Source organism: Anguilla rostrata, chromosome 6 (assembly GCF_018555375.3).
Source record: "Anguilla rostrata isolate EN2019 chromosome 6, ASM1855537v3, whole genome shotgun sequence".
Classification (NCBI taxonomy): Eukaryota; Metazoa; Chordata; class Actinopteri; order Anguilliformes; family Anguillidae; genus Anguilla; species Anguilla rostrata.
In genome coordinates, this window is record NC_057938.1 from 1,077,530 (window position 1) to 1,098,456 (window position 20,927).

The 20,927-nt window shown below is 49.2% G+C and overlaps 1 protein-coding gene across 36 annotated transcripts in view; it reads left to right on the plus strand.

The window, feature by feature from the left end:
• The first annotated feature begins 529 nt into the window (after positions 1 to 529).
• LOC135257798 (glutamate receptor ionotropic, NMDA 3B-like) overlaps positions 530 to 20,927 on the plus strand; it is a 46,957-nt gene continuing 26,559 nt past the window's right edge. For 31 of the 36 annotated variants that reach the window (XR_010330755.1, XR_010330752.1, XR_010330753.1 and 28 more), the window contains exon 1: positions 530 to 640. Coding sequence is in view for 4 of the 36 variants with exons in the window: in XM_064340927.1 (XP_064196997.1) it covers positions 548 to 640 (93 nt within the window). In the remaining 32 variants the exon portion in view is untranslated. Of the gene's footprint in view, positions 641 to 824; positions 1,460 to 2,847; positions 3,096 to 20,927 lie in introns of those variants that run through there. The other 5 variants (XM_064340930.1, XM_064340935.1, XM_064340931.1 and 2 more) reach the window with 4 other exon arrangements.

The following is a 20,927-nucleotide window of genomic DNA, read 5'->3' on the forward strand; positions in this document are numbered from 1 at the left end:
GTATTTACATCCTTGTCCGGCTGAAAGCCAATTTTCAAAGGTGTGTAGGATTGGGGGGGTAATTGGTTGGAAGGGGTAATTGGTTGGGGGTAGTTGGTTGGGGGCAGTTACATTTATTTGTAACTTTTGATGGGAGGGCAGTTGGTTGGGGGGTAGTTGATTGGGAGGGTAGTTGGTTGGGGGAAGTTAGTTGGGGGGGTAGTTGTTTGGGGGCAGTTGGATGAGAGGGGTAGTTTGTTGGGGGTAGATGGTTGGGGGGGTAGTTGTTTGGGGGGGCAGTTGGTTGAGGGGGGGTGGTTGGGGAGATAGTTGTTTTGGGGGGTAGTTGTTGGGGGGGTAGATGGTTGGGGGCAGTTGTTTGAGGTTGGTAGTTGGTTGGGGGGGGGGGGGTAGATTGTTGGCTTGGGGTAATGTGCTTTGAGCTGCTGTCCGGTCAGAAAAGCGCAAAAAAACCAAGGAATTATTTTGACTGTTATTAATCCCATCTCTGCTGAGCGTCGGTCGTAAACAGGAAGTGGAACTGTAGCAGTGCGTGCGCTCCGTTTGGATGCGCCCCCGCGCCTTGGATTATGTGGGAGCAAAGGCAGATCGAACCGCTTTAAATGGAGTGGAATGTGTCAGTCGGTGGCAGCGATCACACGTACGTCCGTTATGCTTGACTGCGCGTGATGATTGTTGTCTTTTCAAGGTGTCTTTGCCTTGAGTCAATGAGAAGTCCAGGGGTCAGAAAGCAAAAAAGACCTGTCATGTGTTTCTTCCACCCATGATCACAGCCAGCTGATTTCACTAATGGCTTAAGAATTGTGCTAATTAAAAAATCCTGTTACAAAATACGGGGCAGGACTTTTTCTGGACCTGGATTTTCCACCTCTGCCTAGAGTTGAAATAGACAGAATTCGGATTGGAAACCGCGCCCATTCAGTATAAATTCGGCACATGCCGGTCGGGTTTTGGAGCGCACCCACCGATTATGGAGAACTGCGTTTGAATGAGGTACTTCAAACGAAAGCACACCTGGTAGCGTGAATCCAGGTCAACAGAGGAGGGAAGCCACGCCCACTGGTCCAGCACCAGGTGCAAGCGTAGGAGAGCTGGTCCACAACAACACCTGTTCGTTACCCACCTGTGTGCATAGCCCCAGAGGACGCGAGTTACCTGCCGGCGAGCGGCCCCGCTAATGTTCCCCGCGGCAAGATTAGAAGTGAAACGAAGAGCCGGTTTCTGTCAAAATCCCAATTCTAGCATTTATATCTTTACAAAAAAAGGGTGGCCGCTCTTTTCACTAAGAAGATACGCCGCTACGCAGCCCTTTGAACTCGTGCGGCTAGTTTATTGTTCATCTCGCATTGTATAAGTGAACCAGCGGAGCGGAAGAGAAACGAACTAACGTAACTTGAAGAATGAGATTCAGATCGTATCGGGAAATCGCCAGCTCTACAGTGCCGGTACAGTGCGCCGGGTAAAGTGTTTTTTAAAGCCCCGTTTTTCACTTTAATTACAAAACAGCGATAAAGGATCTTATCTTCTAATGTTCAGTGTGTCTCGGCGGGTAAGCTGGTCTGTTAGATAAATAACTATCTGTATCTCTCGGCTTTGGTTGTTTTTTTTTTAATGTACATTAGAGCAAAGCATATTGGAGTTTAGGAGTGAACTTGTTTTTCTGGGTTTCACCTCAAAGCGACGTGTTTATCATTGAGATGTGTGTGCTTTGCAGAGGGGATGGAACGGAGGTCAGCTGAAGGCCTGGAGCCTGTTTCACACAGGATTACTGAGTAGGCTGGATAACTGCACGGAGTAAAACACAGCTCTTTATTTATTTATTTATTTATTTCTTACCTGATTTGGGAAGGTTCTGTGTTTATCCAGCAAATTCAAATCCTGCTTCATGAATTACCCCCCAGGATTACTGAATTGGCCGAATAACCCGGAACAGCTTTTTACTTCAGTCCATCTTCCTGATTTGAGAGGTTTCCGGGTTTTACCAAGTGCAGTTATCCAGCTAACTCAGTAATCCTGCCCTGTGATACAGGGTTTTACTCAGTGCATTATCCAGCTAACTCAGTAATCCTGCCCTGTGATACAGGGTTTTACTCAGTGCAGTTATCCAGCTAACTCCGTAAACCTGCTCTGTGATACAGGGTTTTACTCAGTGCAGTTATCCAGCTAACTCAGTAATCCTGCTCTGTGATACAGGGTTTTACTCAGCGCAGTTATCCAGCTAACTCAGTAACCCTGCTCTGTGATACAGGGTTTTACTCAGTGCAGTTATCCAGCTAACTCAGTAATCCTGCTCTGTGATACAGGGTTTAATTCAGTGCAGTTATCCAGCTAACTCAGTAATCCTGCTCTGTGACACATGGCCCTGGAGAGTGGGTGCCCATTTCCCTCGGTTACTCTGATTTAATTAGCTAATTGGCTGTTCTTGCCAAAGCCACTTCTCTCGTAGATTAGATTGCAGTGGAACGTGTCATGTGGAGATGCAAGAGCAGCCTTCAACTGTCATTTACGAGCCCACCAACAGCGCCGGCGTAACGGGGGGTGGGGGGTGGTAATAATTCTAAGGGCCAAAGCCGGGGGGGGGGGGTGGGGTCGTGTGTGTCACAAATTATTTTAAATATGCTCTTCGCCCCCCCCGCTAAGTGGCTCAGTGTGTTTCTTCTGCCCTACCCATAAATATAGGTCAGATGTTGGGTTGCTTAAGTGTGACTGAATTGCTTGAGGATTTTGAGGCGAAAAGGAACAGCAGCAGCCCCTGTGTCTCTAAGCGCCCCCGTGCCCCGCGCCCCGCGGGCTCCGGGCAGTACTCTGGGGTTTATGGGCCTCCGCGTTTGTGCTCTTGCGCCTCAGAGCTGGAGGCGTTCCGAGGGGCGGACCTTTCACAGAGAGATTGGGGTGGGGGTCCCCGCTCCGGAAGCAGGATGGAGAAACCGGCTTCGGTCCGCCGAGCTCGCCCCCCAGTCCGGAGTGCGGCGTTCCGGTGCGACGTTCCGGTGTGTGGTCCTGGGAGGAATGGCTCCACGCTGCCAAGCTGCTGAAAAGGCCCGTCTGTCAACACGTTTCTGGGAAACAGCATGTCCTGCATTTCTAGCCAAAAGGTATCAGTTAACGGAGTTTCTGTTGCAAGATGTGCGCTGCTTTGGATTTTGATTGAAGCTGCTTTGGGTTTTGAAGCATTTGTTGCTTTAGTCTGGGACTAAGCTTTGTGTCTTGGGCCGGGGTCTTGCCTGTCTGTAAGGTCAGCGGCAGTCTTTATACCTGTAGAGAGAACCAACGGGCAGATTGATAATCTTGCAGAGCAGCTGGCTGCAAATTTATCTCCCAAATCTTTGGCTTAAATATCCATCAATCCTCAGCCATGTTCCCCTAGTCAGCGGTAGGAATAATACCATGATGTTCCTCCCTGTGTTCAGTCTGTGTTTGCTGCCCGTACCTGTGTTCAGCAGATGCATACCCACACACACACACACACACACACACACGCACGCAAGCAGATGCGTAGACACACACACACACACACAGACGCTCTCTCTCATTCTCTCAGTGACCGCACGTGTCTGAATAGCTGTATTAGCGATGTGTAAAGTACCTGCAGGAGAGGACTGTAATCTGTGGCAGGTGTGTGCGTGTGATAGGGTGAGTTATTTTTGGCGCCTGAAGGCCTTGGGGATGTAAACCCGCCATCGCTGCGCTCTGTTCGCATTCAACAGGCCCTGGCTTACCGCCGCCGGGCTCATCCGCACGAATTAGAGGGGTTTGTGCGCTCTAAGGATTTCTCCGGAAGCACAGGCTCATGCCAAAAACAGAGCTGAGTGGTGTTTACACTGGTTGAAGGGGGGGGGGGGGGGGCTGATTCTTTAGGCCACTCAACCCTGATTCTTTAGGCCACTCAACCCTGATTCATTGAGCCACTCAACCCTGATTCATTAGGCCACAGTGCCCACAGGCTTTTGTCCCAGCCCGGTCAGTTAGCCGCCCGTCCCTCCTCATCGCTGTGCCGATTGGCTGATTGATGGATGTCCTCTCTCTCCCAGTGTGAGTGTTTTTAACGAGCGAGCGAGTGGCTGCCAGACAGGCTGGCCCTCGGCCCGGAGGCCTGGAACCCTTCAGCCCCTCCTCCCCAAAACCCTGTCCGCTCCCCGACCCTCTCTTCCCGACCCCCGAATCCTTCACTGAATCTGTCCGCTGCCGTCTGTGCCTTGCGTCCCGTGAACCCAGAAACCCGGCCAGCCCTCAAAGGGGCTCCTCCCAGCAGGAAGGGGTCCTGCGCGGCCCGACTGCACCGTACACCCACATCACCGATCTCTGATGCCTGTACTGCGCTTGGGGAGGGGGTGGGGGTGGACTGTGCTTGGAGGGTGGGGTGGTGTACTACGCTCGGCGAGGGGGAGGGGGAGGCGCACTCGTCTGTGGATAACGGCCGCTCTTTTGAATGGGCTTTGTCCTCGTCTGAGTTGGATCTCTGAATCGATACGGCCATTTGCCTGGGGGTGAGATGTACTGATTCTGCACCTGTTAGGAACTGTGGCCCTGGGACAGGGTAAAACACTGCAGAAATTTGCCTGTGTTCGGCCTTGTAAAAGTGGTGTTTTCAGACAGGCCATCTCACGGGGCACCTAAGAGGCCCTTTTGTGTGAAGGGGGCATGTAATTCAGAGACAGCCAGGTCTGACCGTGTTTACAGAGACGGCCGGGTCTGACCGTGTTTACGGACACGGCCGGGTCTGACCGTGTTTACGGACACGGCCGGGTCTGACCGTGTTTACGGACACGGCCGGGTCTGACCGTGTTTACGGACACGGCCGGGTCTGACCGTGTTTACGGAGACGGCCGGGTCTGACCGTGTTTACGGAGACGGCCGGGTCTGACCGTGTTTACGGAGACGGCCGGGTCTGACCGTGTTTACGGAGACGGCCGGGTCTGACCATGTTTACGGACATGGCCGGGTCTGACCGTGTTTATGGAAACATTTACACCAAACAGCAGGATCCTTGATGCGCTGCTGTGAGATGGAGCCATCTTTATCATGATTTAATAACCTAAATGAGAAATGCATTCTGTTTTATCAGCAGTTATTGAGAAGTGCTTTCTTGATTTGGAATTGTTTTGTCAGCAATTATTGAGAGACGTTCTTTTGAGAAAATTGTTCATTGTGAGCGGTTAATGAAAAATCTGTTTTTAGTAAAAACTGTGTTTGTTGGTAATTGTTTTCACCTGTGCTGGTGTGTATGTGCTGCAGGGGGCGGGGCTGTGCCCGTGTGTATGTGCTGCAGGGGGTGGGGCTATACAGGTGTGTATGTTCTGCAGGGGGCGGGGTTTAGTAGTCATTACCATTCAATTCACCCTGTTGGTGTTGATTGACAGGTGATGTTGTGTGCAGTGATGTTAAAGGCACGCAGAACCTGGGCTGCACTAGTGCGTCCGGCTGAAGGTGTACTACAGTGCGGTGTTGCCATGACGAGGCCCGCTGGTCCAGATTCGAGCCCGCTCCGGTGTCAGCCCGCCGTCGGCTGTAGCGTTGCTCGGCAACGGAGTAGAATGTGGAGTACAACCAAGTTTATATTTTACCAGCACGTGAGTATCATGTCGCACACTGCACAGTCCATGCCAAAACTGGGTAAACTTCTTACATAATGAGACCTTTAGCACAAGGGAGCCAGGAGGTCTACGTGCTTCGCAGTGAAGAAAAGCAAAATGCATGCATAAACAAATAGTTTAAAATGCTTACAGACTCAAACGCAGGAATAAAAGACGGAAAATTCTGTCTTCAGGGCAGCTTATACGGTTTGATTTTGTTTGATGCTAATCCGTTCAGCTAGCTAGCTGTCCAATGGAGACGTGCGGCTTTGCAGCAGAAACCTAATTATTTCATAGTGTAAGTGGGTTAGGGAGGTTAGTGACAAGCCAAGCGATGAGTAAGCTAAGCAGCAGCAGTTCGGGGAATAGCGTTTGACAGGTGAATTGCTGTGGATGTTGAGGCCTTCTGCTCGGCGCCTGGTTCTGCGTACGCTGCAGTACGGTCCCACCGGAGGCCTTTTCCTGCTCCTACCTTCATGCTTTTATCGCCAGTGTGCTGAACTCGGTGTTGCTTGCTGTTTAACTGCAACTGCCAAGCAGCAGCCCGTTTCCCTATATTTCATTCAGAACGTCCTGCATAATTTTACCATCTGCTGAAATATTATTCACATAATCTTCTTGTAACTGTTTTGTTTCTGGTGTTATTGCCGAGGTCATTTCTCCACATACGGAATTGATACTGTGTCTGTACAGCCACACAGTGCGCTGATGTCCTGAGCTGAGGGGCTGGGCCTGGGTGAATGACCACAGCCTCAACACTACGGCCTCCCTGCGTCAGTCCTGTTCTCACATCTTCAGCCTCTGGCATCGCGAGCCGTGACTCCTGGCATTCGCCAGCGATGGCATTAGCTGGCATCAGTTTAACTGTGTTCTTTTGGTGGAACCCGAGAGAGAGAGGGAGAGAGAGTCTCCATAATGTCTTTCTCTGGGATAATGAAGGCAGCACCTTTTAATGAAGAACTGGGCAAACGATCATCTTACTGTCTGCTTGGGGACTGTAGACACTCTGCTTACAGAAAGAGAGAGAGAGAGAGAGGAGGAAGGGAGAGAGAGAGTGAAAGGGAGCGAGAGACGGAGTGAGGAAGAGAGAGAGAGAGAGGGGGTGATGGAGTGAGGAAGAGAGAGAGAAAGAGGGAGAGAGAAAGAGAGGGGGTGGTGGAGGGAGAGACAGAGCCAGAGAGAGAGATGAATTATGACCTTTGCAAACATATAATTGTATAACACATAACCCCTTTTGTGGCACACATATCGACACACCCACCGACACACACACCGGTGCACGCTGGCACACACTGACACAGGCCGGTACATGCTGGCACACGCACTGGCACACACTGGCACACGCACTGGCACACACTGGCACATGCTGGCACTCACACTGGCGCACACACCTTCCTGTGAGACTGCTCTGGAGTACTGCTCCAAACAGGTCTGTGGCTGGTGCACCCAGTGCATTCTGGGTAAGCACCGTCACCTGCCAAAAAATTTCCACGAACAAAGCAGCCCCCCCCACTTGGCCTGCATCATTATGGCCTCTCTGGGTCACATCTCTCTGTAGCATGTTTACCATGTCCACACGCTCACTTAGGTCCACTTCTGTGTTTCCATGGTTCCTCTACACGGGCAGTCAGGCACACGTATGCGCGCGCGCGCACACACATGCAGCACACTCCCAAGCGGACGTGCACACACACTGAACACGCGCACATGTGTACACACACACCAGTCCTCCTGTGCCAGCTGTTATGGGTGTGAAATAACAGCAAGCAGATCGGTGGCCATTCCTCCTGACGAGCTGAAGCTGTTCGAACGCTGAGCTCTGAGGTCCTTTCAACCAATCAGCTCTGCGGTTTATCAGATCAGATCAGATTCGGGGGGGAGCCGTGCTCTTGCGCTGGTCTCAGCTTGTATGAGCTGGACGGGGTTGTGTCAATAACCCAGAGCTGATGAAGCGTAGGAATATTATGCTCTCCGTGGTGCTGCTGCTGCTTAGCCGGGCTAACAGATTAAGGAGCACACACACTCCCTCTGGAGATCAGCTCCAGCTCTGCTCTGTTCTGTTCTGCGATGCTAACAGATTAAGGAGCACACACACTCCCTCTGGAGACCAGCTCCAGCTCAGCTTGTTCTGGAGTTGGCTAACCAGATTAAGCGAGAACATATGCCTCTGGAGCAGCTCGCTCACTTGTCGGGGCTAACAGATTAAGGAGCACACACACTCCCTCTGGAGACCAGCTCCAGCTCCACTCTGTTCTGTGAGGCTAACAGATTAAGGAGCACACACACTCCCTCTGGAGACCAGCTCCAGCTCCACTCTGTTCTGTGAGGCTAACAGATTAAGGAGCACACACACTCCTCTGGAGACCAGCTCCGCACTGTTCTGTTCTGCGATGCTAACAGATTAAGGAGCACACACACTTCCTCTGGAGACCAGCTCCAGCTTCGCTCTGTTTTGCGATGCTAACAGATTAAGGAGCACACACACTTCCTCTGCAGACCAGCTCTGCACTGTTCTGTTCTGCGATGCTAACAGATTAAGGAGCACACACACTTCCTCTGGAGACCAGCTCCAGCTTCGCTCTGTTCTGCGATGCTAACAGATTAAGGAGCACACACACTCCCTCTGGAGACCAGCTCCAGCTCCACTCTGTTCTGTGAGGCTAACAGATTAAGGGGCACACACACTCCCTCTGGAGACCAGCTCCGCGGCGTGTGCTAACAAACGGGCGGTTTGGCGCGTACAGCAGGCAGATGTAAGCAGTCAAACAGCCCCCACTCTACCACACGCTCGCACCCCCAAGCCTGATCTCTCCAGCTGCTTAATTAAACAACAAAACTTTTAATTGATTTCGTTTTTCCTTGTTTGCTGTGCAACTAAAAACGTGGAACTGAATGGGCAAGAAGTACCGCTTTTCCTGTGGAAGAGAGAAAAATACAGAAGTAAAAACCCTTTTTAAAGCTTGCAGGTCTCTGTAGCCTCACTTTCAGCGTGTCTGTTAGCCTTCTTTCCTTTTTCTCATTTAAAACATTTGGTGCCCAAAGTGGACCGAGCGTCTCCAGTTGTTCCCGCGCCAATTTGGAAACGGCCAGTCGCCCGCGACCGCAGCTGAGAACCTCACTGCCAGCCCGGGGGGGTGCGGGGGTGCGGACACCCACAGTTCTCCTCCGAATACGCGGCGGTGCTGCCAGCCGCGCCTTATCGCCCCGCCAACAGCAGCTGCGCTGGCGCGGGGTGGAGTCAGAGGAGGACCTTTCAGACGCGCTGTTCACACACACAGTCCATAGTCACCTGGTCTGCCTGTGGGGTGGATAGCGATGCACCCCTAACTGACTGAGCCCTCCCGTTCCCTGGGCGGGGCAGTAGGTCACTGTGCAGCACCCTGCGGAGCTTTTGGTCCCGGTCCCGGTCCCGGTCCGGGTTCGAGCGAACGAGGCCTCCTGCAGCCCCTGTCCTTCTCTGTAACCCAGCTTCGTACGAGCCCTCCTGCAGCCCCTGTCCTTCTCTCTGTAACCCAGCTTCGTACGAGCCCTCCTGCAGCCCCTGTCCTTCTCTCTGTAACCCAGCCTCGTACGAGGCCTCCTGCTGCCCCTGTCCTTCTCTGTAACCCAGCTTCGTACGAGCCCTCCTGCAGCCCCTGTCCTTCTCTCTCTAACCCAGCCTCGTACGAGGCCTCCTGCAGCCCCTGTCCTTCTCTCTCTAACCCAGCCTCGTACGAGCCCTCCTGCAGCACCTGTCCTTCTCTGTAACCCAGCCTCGTACGAGCCCTCCTGCTGCACCTGTCCTCTCTGTAACCCAGCCTCGTACGAGCCTCCTGCTGCCTGTCCTTCTCTCTCTAACCAGCTCGTACGAGGCCTCTGCTGCCCTGTCCTTCTCTCTAACCCAGCCTCGTACGAGCCCTCCTGCTGCCCCTGTCCTTCTCTCTGTAACCCAGCCTCGTACGAGCCCTCCTGCTGCCCCTGTCCTTCTCTGTAACCCAGCCTCGTACGAGCCCGTTGGCAGCCTTGTGCTTAACTGCAATCTTGCACGGCATGCTGGGAGGAGCTTTTGTTTGTAACCTTCGCCGTGGTCTGAAGACTCATCGCTTCAGACTGTACCTGGACTAACTATCACTACTCTGCAGGGCACTCCCAATCTTCAGACTGTACCTGGACTAACTATCACTACTCTGCAGAGCACTCCCACTCTAGCATCACTGCTATCACTTACACTTTGTTCCTATAGCACTTTCATATTACATGTACCTCCATCCAGCACATATATTAAACTTGTATCGTTGTCTTGATGTTGTAGCTTGTTGTCATGCCTCCTAGTTTGACTTAACATTACTCTCTAGCTTATGATTACTGTGCGAACTGGAGTTAATGTGTTCATGGCTGTGAATAACTGCTACATAGTATTGTACCTTATCAGAGTGTGTTTTGTAGTTGTTCCAGTGACCTTCGGCATGCACTTACTGTACGTCGCTTTGGATAAAAGTGGCTGCCAAAGAAATGTAATGTTACCCACTTTTACCTTATGTATAATGGGAAATTCCCTGCTGAATGTTGATTGGCCCGGGTGGCTCGCCTTGCTACTTTCCATTTGCCCACTTGCTGTGCGTACATCAGCTCAGATTAGAGCAGTGTATCGCTGCTGTTCATTAGCGGGTACTTGCTCAGATTAGAACAGTGTATCACTGCTGTTCGTTAGCGGGTACTTGCTCAGATTAGAACAGTGTATCCCTGCTGTTCGTTAGCGGGTACTTGCTCAGATTAGAGCAGTGTGTCACTGCTGTTCGTTAGCGGGTACTTGCTCAGATTAGAACAGTGTATCACTGCTGTTCGTTAGCGGGTACTTGCTCAGATTAGAACAGTGTATCACTGCTGTTCGTTAGCGGGTACTTGCTCAGATTAGAACAGTGTATCACTGCTGTTCGTTAGCGGGTACTTGCTGTTCGTTAGCGGGTACTTGCTCAGATTAGAACAGTGTATCACTGCTGTTCGTTAGCGGGTACTTGCTGTTCGTTAGCGGGTACTTGCTCAGATTAGAACAGTGTGTCACTGCTGTTCGTTAGCGGGTACTTGCTCAGATTAGAACAGTGTATCACTGCTGCTCATTAGCGGGTACTTGCTCAGATTAGAACAGTGTGTCACTGCTGTTCCTTAGCGGGTACTTGCTCAGATTAGAACAGTGTATCACTGCTGTTCCTTAGCGGGTACTTGCTCAGATTAGAACAGTGTATCGCTGCTGTTCGTTAGCGGGTACTTGCTCAGATTAGAACAGTGTATCACTGCTGTTCGTTAGCGGGTACTTGCTCAGATTAGAACAGTGTATCACTGCTGTTCGTTAGCGGGTACTTGCTCAGATTAGAACACTATCACTGCTGTTCGTTAGCGGGTACTTGCTCAGATTAGAACAGTGTATCACTGCTGTTCCTTAGCGGGTACTTAGCGTTTGACCATTCAGCACTCGTATAATTTTGAGCGGCCTCTCTGTCCTCCTCTTTGATGTGGAAGCACAGGCAGCTGTTGATTGACGGCAAAGCACACGACCAAGCGCAGCGAGAAAAGCAATTACCGCCAAAACATCGCTTCCAAAACATAATGAATATGTTTTGGAATCTGTACAAATACATGGCGTTTGCTGTCAAATATGTTAATGGTTTCATCTTTCCCTAGCACGAGTTTACATATTTTTTTGTAGCACTAGTGTATTCCACATGGAGCAATACAGAATGCATTAAAGTGTACTTTTGTTTAAATTTGATTAGTGGTGAGCGAACTGCCGTATTCGGAGAAGGGAGAACGCTCTGTTTGAGAATAAAATATTTGTCCCCTCACAGAAACAAGTTTTGTTGGTGGTGGGGAAAAAGATAACGAAGCACATTTTGTTTCTCTGGGATTGTTATCTCTGGCGGTGCTGCAGGTTCCAATCACAGGTGTGGCACAGCACAGTCTGCTTTGCTGAGTTTGGGCACGGGGGCCCCACCAAGCGTTGAACATACAAAGAAGACGAAAAGTGCTCCAGTCCTTGGAGGACTGGCGTTGTGTGCCAGTTTCCAGCCCTTGTTCTAACTTCATTTTCCCAATAGCTGTGCACACCAGCGCTGGTTCTGTCCCATGTCAGACACACAGTAGAGAGGAAATTCATACGCAGTCTACAGCTGCTGCTCATGACTTCATCAAAAATGTCGGATGAGATGAGTGATCGGGCCCAATTAAATAATTATGGCCAATTAAATAATTAACTAGAAGCTGGCAGGAAATCCCGAAACGGATCAGCCCTTGCAGTGGGGTGGATCATGTGCTGACTCTGAGTTTTTGGATCCCAGTTCAGGGAACTCCTGTCTCCCGCTTTTCAGTGCAGCCCAGTCCCTAGTCAGTTATAAGATCAATGGAGCTGTTAATTGAATTCTGATCTTGATTTAATTGACTAATTAAAAGGTAAAGGGAGCTGAGTGTGCTTATTCGGGCCTGAAACGCGGAGCAGCTCCTCATTCCGCTTCGTAGTTTTCGCTATTTCCCGTTTCACTCCGGGGTGCACGCTTTACAGAGTCCTCCTCCTCCACACCTGAATAAATACCGAAATCTGGCGCTTCCTGGCAGCTTCCTGGCAGCCCCCCCCTCCCCCCATATGAGCCAGCAGTGCACAAATCTGACCCAGGTTAGGCCTGGGTTAAGAGCCTGTCTGCGCCTCATGGACAAGCAGCTCAGCTGGAGGGAGACTCCTGCACACAGCGCCCCCTAGAGACAGGTCAGGGAAGCGCTGAGGCCCACGTGTACTCGTGCTCTGTTTTAGGGTGCGGTTCACATTTTACGGTTGGCCTGGCGGGTTCTGCTGACATTACCTCTGGTGTACAAAATATCTGGAAGGGGAACTGGTGTTCAGCATGGTTTTGTCATTCTGGTGATCCCAGAGGGGGATCTGTGTGTCTGTTAATTAGTGACACTCCCCAGAGAGAGGGGGAAGAGTGAGAGAAGGGGGGAGAGCAAAAAGAGTATGTGAGGAGAGAGAAAGAGGGAGAGGTGGAGAGAATGAAACTGCTGCGATACAGAGTAAAGTAGCTCATTAAATGTCTGAAAGTATAGTCCGCTTCAGGCCTTTTACCTTCTTTATCGAAGTGCTGCTGTTATTTATGTCTGTTATTTGTGTCTGTGGCGCGCAGGTGTAAGATCGAATATTGATTCTGGCTTTTTAAATGTTTCTCCTGAATGATCACTTTTAGGAATTAGCACTTGGAGCCCATGGCTATTTTACACCCTACAGGCCACACACAGTACTACAGGAGCGCCAGTGACTATTTACACCCTACAGGCCACACACAGAACTACAGGAGAACCAGTGACTATTTACACCATACAGGCCACACACAATACTACAGGAGAGCCAGTGACTATTTACACCCTACAGGCCACACACAGTACTACAGGAGAGCCAGTGACTATTTACACCCTACAGGCCACACACAAAACTACAGGAGAGCCAGTGACTATTTACACCCTACTGGCCACACACAGCACTACAGTCTGTGCACGTACAGTCACAGTCTCAGATTGACCGCGGATCAGAACTGTTGCAGAAAGTACATAGCTGATTAAACCAGTTATCCACAGGACCTGCTCCATGGTTTCAGATCCCCTCTGTTTCTTTTTCAGCATGATAGACTCATTCCACATTCGTTTAACGTTCGTTAATTATTCATAGATCATTAATCTGGGCGTGATGATGAATCATTTAATAAATTACATGCCATAATTTGCACATTAAAATTCGTTGACATCACCATTTTGAAAACGTTGGCATGGTTACGGTAGTGGAAGATGTTTGACCTGGTGCCTGTAGCCCCTAGGGTAAGGGCCAAATCCAAAAAGCCCTCCCCCCTTGGCTACGTTTCTGGGGCAGAATTGTTCTGTGTCTGATGTGTTCAGTAATGAGCTCATGGTAGTGATGCAGCGTAACCTTCAGAGGGGAGCGAAGGAATGAGGTGAATTTTGGCAGAACAGGATGAATGATGGATTTGCTGATTGGCAGGGAATAGGGACATAACATCAGGCCAGATTTCAGCAAAATCACTCATGAAGAAATGAGTATCCCAAAATGCACCTGTCCCCCATATCACATGGTATCCCACAATGCACCTGTCCACAGTACGGCATGGTATCCCACAATGCACCTGGGATGAGGGGCCCACAGAGAGCGCAGTTCCTGTTTTTGCTCTTATTTGACTGAACACTCGTTGAGCCATGTCAGGTGCAGCTGTGCTGCCCTGGGTCTGTGCCTGTGCCTAGGATGGTGCCTGTGACTAATTGTGACTGTGACTGACTATGACTGTGCCTGTGACTGACTGTGCCTGTGTTTGTGCCTATGACTGTGCCTGTGACTTTGACTCTGCCTGTGCTTGTCTGTGCCTGTGCCTATGACTGTGCCCGTGCTTGTCTGTGACTGTGCCTGTCTGTGTCTGTGCCTATGACTGTGCCTGTCTGTGCCTGTGACTGTGCCCGTGCTTGTCTGTGACTGTGCCTATGACTCTGCCCGTGCTTGTCTGTGCCTATGACTGTGCCTGTCTGTGCCTGTGCCTATGACTGTGCCCGTGCTTGACTGTGCCTGTCTGTGCCTGTGCCTATGACTCTGCCCGTGCTTGTCTGTGCCTGTGCCTATGACTGTGCCTGTCTGTGCCTGTGCCTATGACTCTGCCCGTGCTTGTCTGTGCCTGTGCCTATGACTGTGCCTGTCTGTGACTGTGCCTATGACTCTGCCCGTGCTTGTCTGTGACTGTGCCTATGACTCTGCCTGTGCCTATGACTGTGCCTGTCTGTGCCTGTGCCTATGATTCTGCCCGTGCTTGTCTGTGACTGTGCCTGTCTGCCTGGCTCGGCACGGCATGGCACCCGACCTGCCCCGTGCGCAAGTCCTAATGTCTCTGGTGTACAGGACTGTGTGAGAGGTGCAGAGCCGTTTCGGGTGCTGGGGGCAGGGCGTGTGGTGAGGACTGATGGTGGGTGTTTGAGCTGTTTGGGGAAGAGCTGATTATGAGGAGGACCCCGTTCCGCTGAACGGTCGCCCCTCGGAGCAGACATCATCCCTGCTCGCGGGCGGCACTGCCGCTTCACGTACGCTTCACGTATTTAATGTGAACCTGTTAGACTGAAAATGAGATGTTCCTTTATCGGGCGGCCATTACGGCTCTGCTGGGTCCTGGACTGGGATAAATCTGAGCTTGTGTCCGCCATTTTGGCTCTGCTAGTTCCTGGACTGGGATGAATCTGAGCTTGTGTCCGCCATTTTGGCTCTGCTGGGTCCTGGACTGGGATGAATCTGAGCTTGTGTCCGCCATTTTGGTTCTGTTGGGTCCCGGACAGGTGTTTACTACCTCCTGTTTATTTTCTTTTGGCCGTGTGTGTGCCCCTGGAACTCCCCGTTTCTACACATGCCCCGCCTACTGCTCCTTCTGGAAGAGTCTGGAACGCAAACGGCACTTCTGCTGGGTGGCTCGTTTGGTTATGACAGCGTAACTGAAGAGCCCAATCCAAGCCATTCTGAGCCAATCCGAGCCAATCCGAGCCCTGTAAATGAAGGGCAGCTTTCCTGAATGGGAGGAAGCAGAAAATTACTCTGTACTGTACTGTGCAGTTATACAGGGCAGTGTTCAGTTATACAGTGCAGTGTGCAGTGTGCAGTTATACAGGGCAGTGTGCAGTTATACATGGCAGTGTGCAGTTATACAGGGCAGTGTGCAGCCACACATTGCTGAAAACCACACCCCAAGAGCACAAGAAAGCTCGCTAAAATGACATTTTATTTACTGCACAGGGCTAATCCTCTTAATTTATGGAAAATTACAGTAATCCTGAAATGTAATTAAGAGCGGAAAATATTTGGACGTCTCCACATTTTTCCATCTCAATGTTAGCAAATATTTACAAGGATAAGCAGTTTTTTTAAAGGAGGATAGTTTTTTTTGTTGCTAACAAAATCTGATGTTCTTAAATAAAAAAATAAGGCTCAGAGTGAAGGGATGTGCTGAATTTATGAATATTTTTCATATTTTTATTTTTTTCTGAAATTTTAGTCAGGGGAAAATTTTTGGCGGGGACATGTTTTTTCCCCCTCCTGGATTCACACAGAAACGCAGGTTGTTGTGTCTGTCAGAACTCTGCGCCATATCACCTGTCATGTTTCACACGCAACTTATCAACCGTCTGACACAAAACCCACCGCTGATTCAGAAACTCCCATAGTTCTGCCAGACATGACTCTACCTCAGAGGCAGAGGGAGCGAGGGAGAGGGAGAGACGGTGGGAGTGTGTGTGTGTGTGAGTGTGTGTGTGCGTGTGTGTGAGTGAAGAAGGGAGGAAACAGTTAGTCTGTGGAGGATTTAGGACTGGGGGATGCAGAGTAACACTCATTGCATTGAACATGTCATCATATTTGCTTTTTAAATGTGTTTGTTCATATCGAGGGGGGATTTGAATAATTTGATATTCAAATATTCCACAGCTGCAGCGAATGTTCAAATAAATGAGACCCCTGTTCGTTCTTTTTCCTGTGAGCTGTGCAAAACTCTGAATCTTTAAATAATGAGATCTGTGATGCCGCACCCTTTCAATCAGGAAAACTAAGAGCAGCAAATTAATTATCTGTTACCTCAAATGTGGTTCTGAAGATTCCTCTTCGTGAATATTCATTAGAAAGCTTGAAACTTTTAAAAAATGTTTTGATGACTTAACAAGCATTCAAACTCTGTTCCCAGTAATTGCTTAGTAATATATTCAAATGATGGATTATCTGGCCCTGTTCCTAATATCTGAGCATTATTTTTATAAAAAACTGGATCCATGGACGACTTCTGTTACCAAATTTACATGCTCAATTGTTCCTTCAATAATCCTGCTAGAACATCAGCATTTTCAATTTGGAGAACTAGCAGTCATTTTCCTTATGCAGGCGAGAGGCGGTGTCGTTGCTTAATACAATATTGTGTTATTGTGTAAGGTAATTTATTTAAAAATAAAAATACCTCCATGCATACAATGCCTTTCATAAACAAATGTGGTGCTTACATTTGCACTTTTCTAAGTCGCTTTGGCTAAAAATGTGGAATAAAGGATTGTATTGCAAAGTGGGGAAGAAAGATAGAGAAGGACAGTAGAGCTGCAAACTCAGTGTGTGAGTACAAACACGCACTAGCCCTTTAAGGTGTGACATCACAAATATGTTATCAGAATGCTCTTAGCTGAACATTCTAATGCTGATGTCACAATCACTGCTGGTGACTGAAAGCAGTGGAGTTCCGGAACACTGACATTGTTTTTTAGGGGGAAAAAAAGAAAAAGAAAGTAACATTCCCAAAGATGTACTCTTCCAGGAGTTAATAAACCGCAGTGCTTTATCACTGAATCACAGCTGCGCAGTTATACAGCGTGGGGCCGGCAGTGGAGCGGGGTAGTGGAGCGGGGCGGGGGAGCCGGGCGGGGGCAGTGGAGCGGCAGTGGACGGCGGAGTGGAGCGGGGCGGGGAGCCGGTGGGCTGACAGGCAGTGAGCGGGCGGGAGACGGTTGGAGGAGGTGAGTGGTTTGTTCAGTCCCCGGGTGGCCCTGTGCTCCGGTACCCTTTCGCTGAGCGCTGATCCAGAAGGGCCCGGGCAAGCGCAGAGCCGAGCGGAAAGGTTAATGAGTGGATGTAAGGCCTATGAGTCAGTCCTGATAAGGGCACCTCCATGTGTAAGATAACCTACAGATGCCCTGTGGGGGCTGAGCACGCAGCACCCCCCACCCCGCCCCGCCCCGCCCCGCCCCGACACCCCCCCACCCCGACACCCCAGGGGTGGACTGGCTGCGGAACACCCGCCAGACCTTCTCAACCCCACCTGGCTGTGGAGATTTCTCTCCTCGCACACCCGAGTCGCCGTACACCTGGCCCGGCTGCCCCACCTGGTGGACAGGTAAGGATGGAGGTTTCTATGGACCCCAGCTGCCCCATGACCACGTGCCCCTGAATCGCCAGCAGCGTCTGTTTGAACCTGGCTGCAGGCTGTGGTGTATTAATAATGTATTAGGAAGGGTTTTAAAATACACTGAACGTATTGAGTCTTTAAAAAATTGATATCACTTTTTATTTTATTTATTTTTTAAAACATGCATTCTTGAAATGGAATTTGAATGATATCTCTCCATATTAATGTCTCTTTCTAAAAGGATTTATGAATCGCCTCCTCTCCTCGCACGCTGATCCGAAGGACTCTGGGGACCAAGTTTAGCCCCCTAAGACACAGGAGTTTAGAGAAGTGGTGTAGTGTACTGCATGTGTCCTGTGCAGTATAGAGCTCATCTGTGCAGTACTGCTGCAGTGAGGACCATAAGGCCCCAGTCTCTGCAGTACTGCTGCAGTAAGAACCATAAGACCCCAGTCTCTGTAATTCAGGGATATTTGACTAAAAATTTTGGCCCATTGCAGACGTCCTCTCGGACCTTCGGTCACGGAGATGAAACCATAAAAGATCTGCGACGTTGTGTGTTCTGTTATATTTTTTAAAAAAATCATTCTACCGTTACATTACTGGCATTTAGCCGACACTCACAACTTTTGTAAATGTTAGCATTTTAATTTCCATAGTGTCCATTTTTGCAGCTGGATACATACTGATGCAAGTCAGGGAACATACCTTGCTCAAGGGTACAGTGGTCGTATCCTACCTGAGAGCTGAACCAGCTACCTTTGGGTCACAAACCAAGTTCTCTACCCATTGTACTACCCTGCAGCTTGCATGCAATCTGTATGCCTTAAAAATGGCTTGGGATGGTCTCACTGCTTCCACTCCATGAATATTCATCTCTAATTCAAACGTTTTCCCTCAGAGGTTGGTTTACAACCACTGCTAATCAACAAGGACGACAGGAAATCAATCAGGCTCCTCCCACTGCATTCTGGGTAACACGAATTGAGAGTCCCGTCCAGGCATATGTTCTGAGTGACAGAACAATCTGGCTTGGCTACTTTAGCGCAGCGGGTAATTGTTATGGCAAAGGAGAAATGCTTTTTGCATTAATGATTTACAATTTCACTAAGTCTCTACTAGGTGTTTTTATCACCCGAACAAGAAAACAGCATCATGGACTTATAAAGAGACATAAATCTCATTTAAGTGGCCCTACAGGAAGAGTAAAACTTTTATGGGCTAATTTCATTCCGTTCAGGGCTGCGTGGGCGAGAGCTTTTTGGGTCGACCCTCAATGGAACAAGTTCTGCTGAGTCACCAAGGAGAGCGGATGGCTTGGAAGGCAAGCCGAGGGCTCGGAGAAGCAGAAATACAGCAGCGCTTCAGACGCTGTACCAGGGGAACCAGCCGAGTTACGACGCTCTGAGATTTCATGTGCATGTTGTTGGAGAGTTAGGGTCCTCGTCATCCAGAATACAAATATTTTATCTGCACAGTGTTGTTGAACAGGCACAGTGCAGCAGTGAACCGCGGTGTTACAGGTTACTTTCCTTTAGGCTTACAGGTTATTTTCCTTTAGTCTTACAGGTTACTTTCCTTTAGTCTTAGGGGTTACTCTCCTTTAGTCTTAGGGGTTACTTTCCTTTAGTCTTAGGGGTTACTTTCCTTTAGTCTTAGGGGTTACTTTCCTTTAGTCTTAGGGGTTACTTTCCTTTAGTCTTAGGGGTTACTTTCCTTTAGACTTACAGGTTACTTTCCTTTCATCTTAGGGGTTACTTTCCTTTAGTCTTAGGGGTTACTTTCCTTTAGTCTTAGGGGTTACTTTCCTTTAGACTTACAGGTTACTTTCCTTTCATCTTAGGGGTTACTTCCCTTTAGTCTTAGGGGTTACTTTCCTTTAGTCTTACAGGTTACTTTCCTTTAGTCTTAGGGGTTACTTTCCTTTAGACTTACAGGTTACTTTCCTTTCATCTTAGGGGTTACTTTCCTTTAGTCTTAGGTGTTACTTTCCTTTAGTCTTACAGGTTACTTTCCTTTAGTCTTAGGGGTTACTTTCCTTTAATATTACGGGTTACTTTCCTTTAATCTTACAGGTTACTTTCCTTTAGTCTTAGGGGTTACTTTCCTTTAGTCTTACAGGTTACTTTCCTTTAGTCTTAGGGGTTACTTTCCTTTAATATTACGGGTTACTTTCCTTTAATCTTACAGGTTACTTTCCTTTAGACTTACAGGTTACTTTCCTTTAGTCTTAGGGGTTACTTTCCTTTAATATTACGGGTTACTTTCCTTTAATCTCATAGGTTACTTTCCTTTAGTCTCAGTGCAGTGGTCTTTCAGCTTTCCCCTTGTCGGTATAGTTTTCATTCTTTAAAAAAATATTGAGGAATTATTGCGAGCAGTGTCCCATTAGGAATTCCTCCGATGTGCTTTTCAACAGTTTGGATATGAAAGGTCAGATTTCTGTTCTGAGAGTCGCCCCGACTGCTGGAGGCTGTGGATAATATGGATCTGTGTCCAGCTTGTTCTCCGGGATTTTGTGTGCTTCATGGTTTTATGTGAAATGAGCATACTGAAATCATACTGAATTTATAATCCCCACACACACACACACACACACCCCTGCTCGAGCGACCAGCCTTTACCATTGCCTCATGGAGGGGTGGGGGGGTGGTTTGGGGGATCTGCTGTAGGGTCATTAATTAGGTTTTTGAAAGAGATGATGGACATTTAAGGCCAGGTGCAGATCTATATGCAGAACGGTGCCTTCAGAGCAACTGTAGCCTGAAAGTTTAAAGAAATGCCCGTCCTTGTTGCGTACACACACACACACACACACACACACACAGACTCAGACACACACACACACACATGCACACACACACAGACACACACACACACACACACACGCTCCCCCTCTGAATTATCTTTTAATACCATTTCTGGGTCCACAGATGGATTGAAATTATTGATCAGAACTTTGGAATGCACAGAGCTAAACTTTTTTTCCAGGTCAGTTCTTAAAAATTTATATATATAAAAAATATTTTTGCACCAAACAGGAGGGCCAGGAACCCCCTGTGAGTTCTGTCAGAAATTACCTTTGAACCCCGACAGTGATGAATTCTGGGAAAGCTTGTAGGTCGGAGAGTCAGAGAGACAGATGGGCCATAGCTGCAGGAAAAATGCCTTTGAGAAGAAGCTGCTGCTTGTGTTTAAACACACACACATGCGCACACCCACACACACACGCGCACACACACACTCTCACACTCACACTCATACACACACACACGCACACACTCGCACTCGTACACACACTCATGCACACATACACACACACACACAGACGAGCAAGAGGGGGTTATTTCCCTCCATTCTGGTGGTTATTTCCCACACTGATGGTTATTTCCCACACACTGGTGGTTATTTCCCACACACT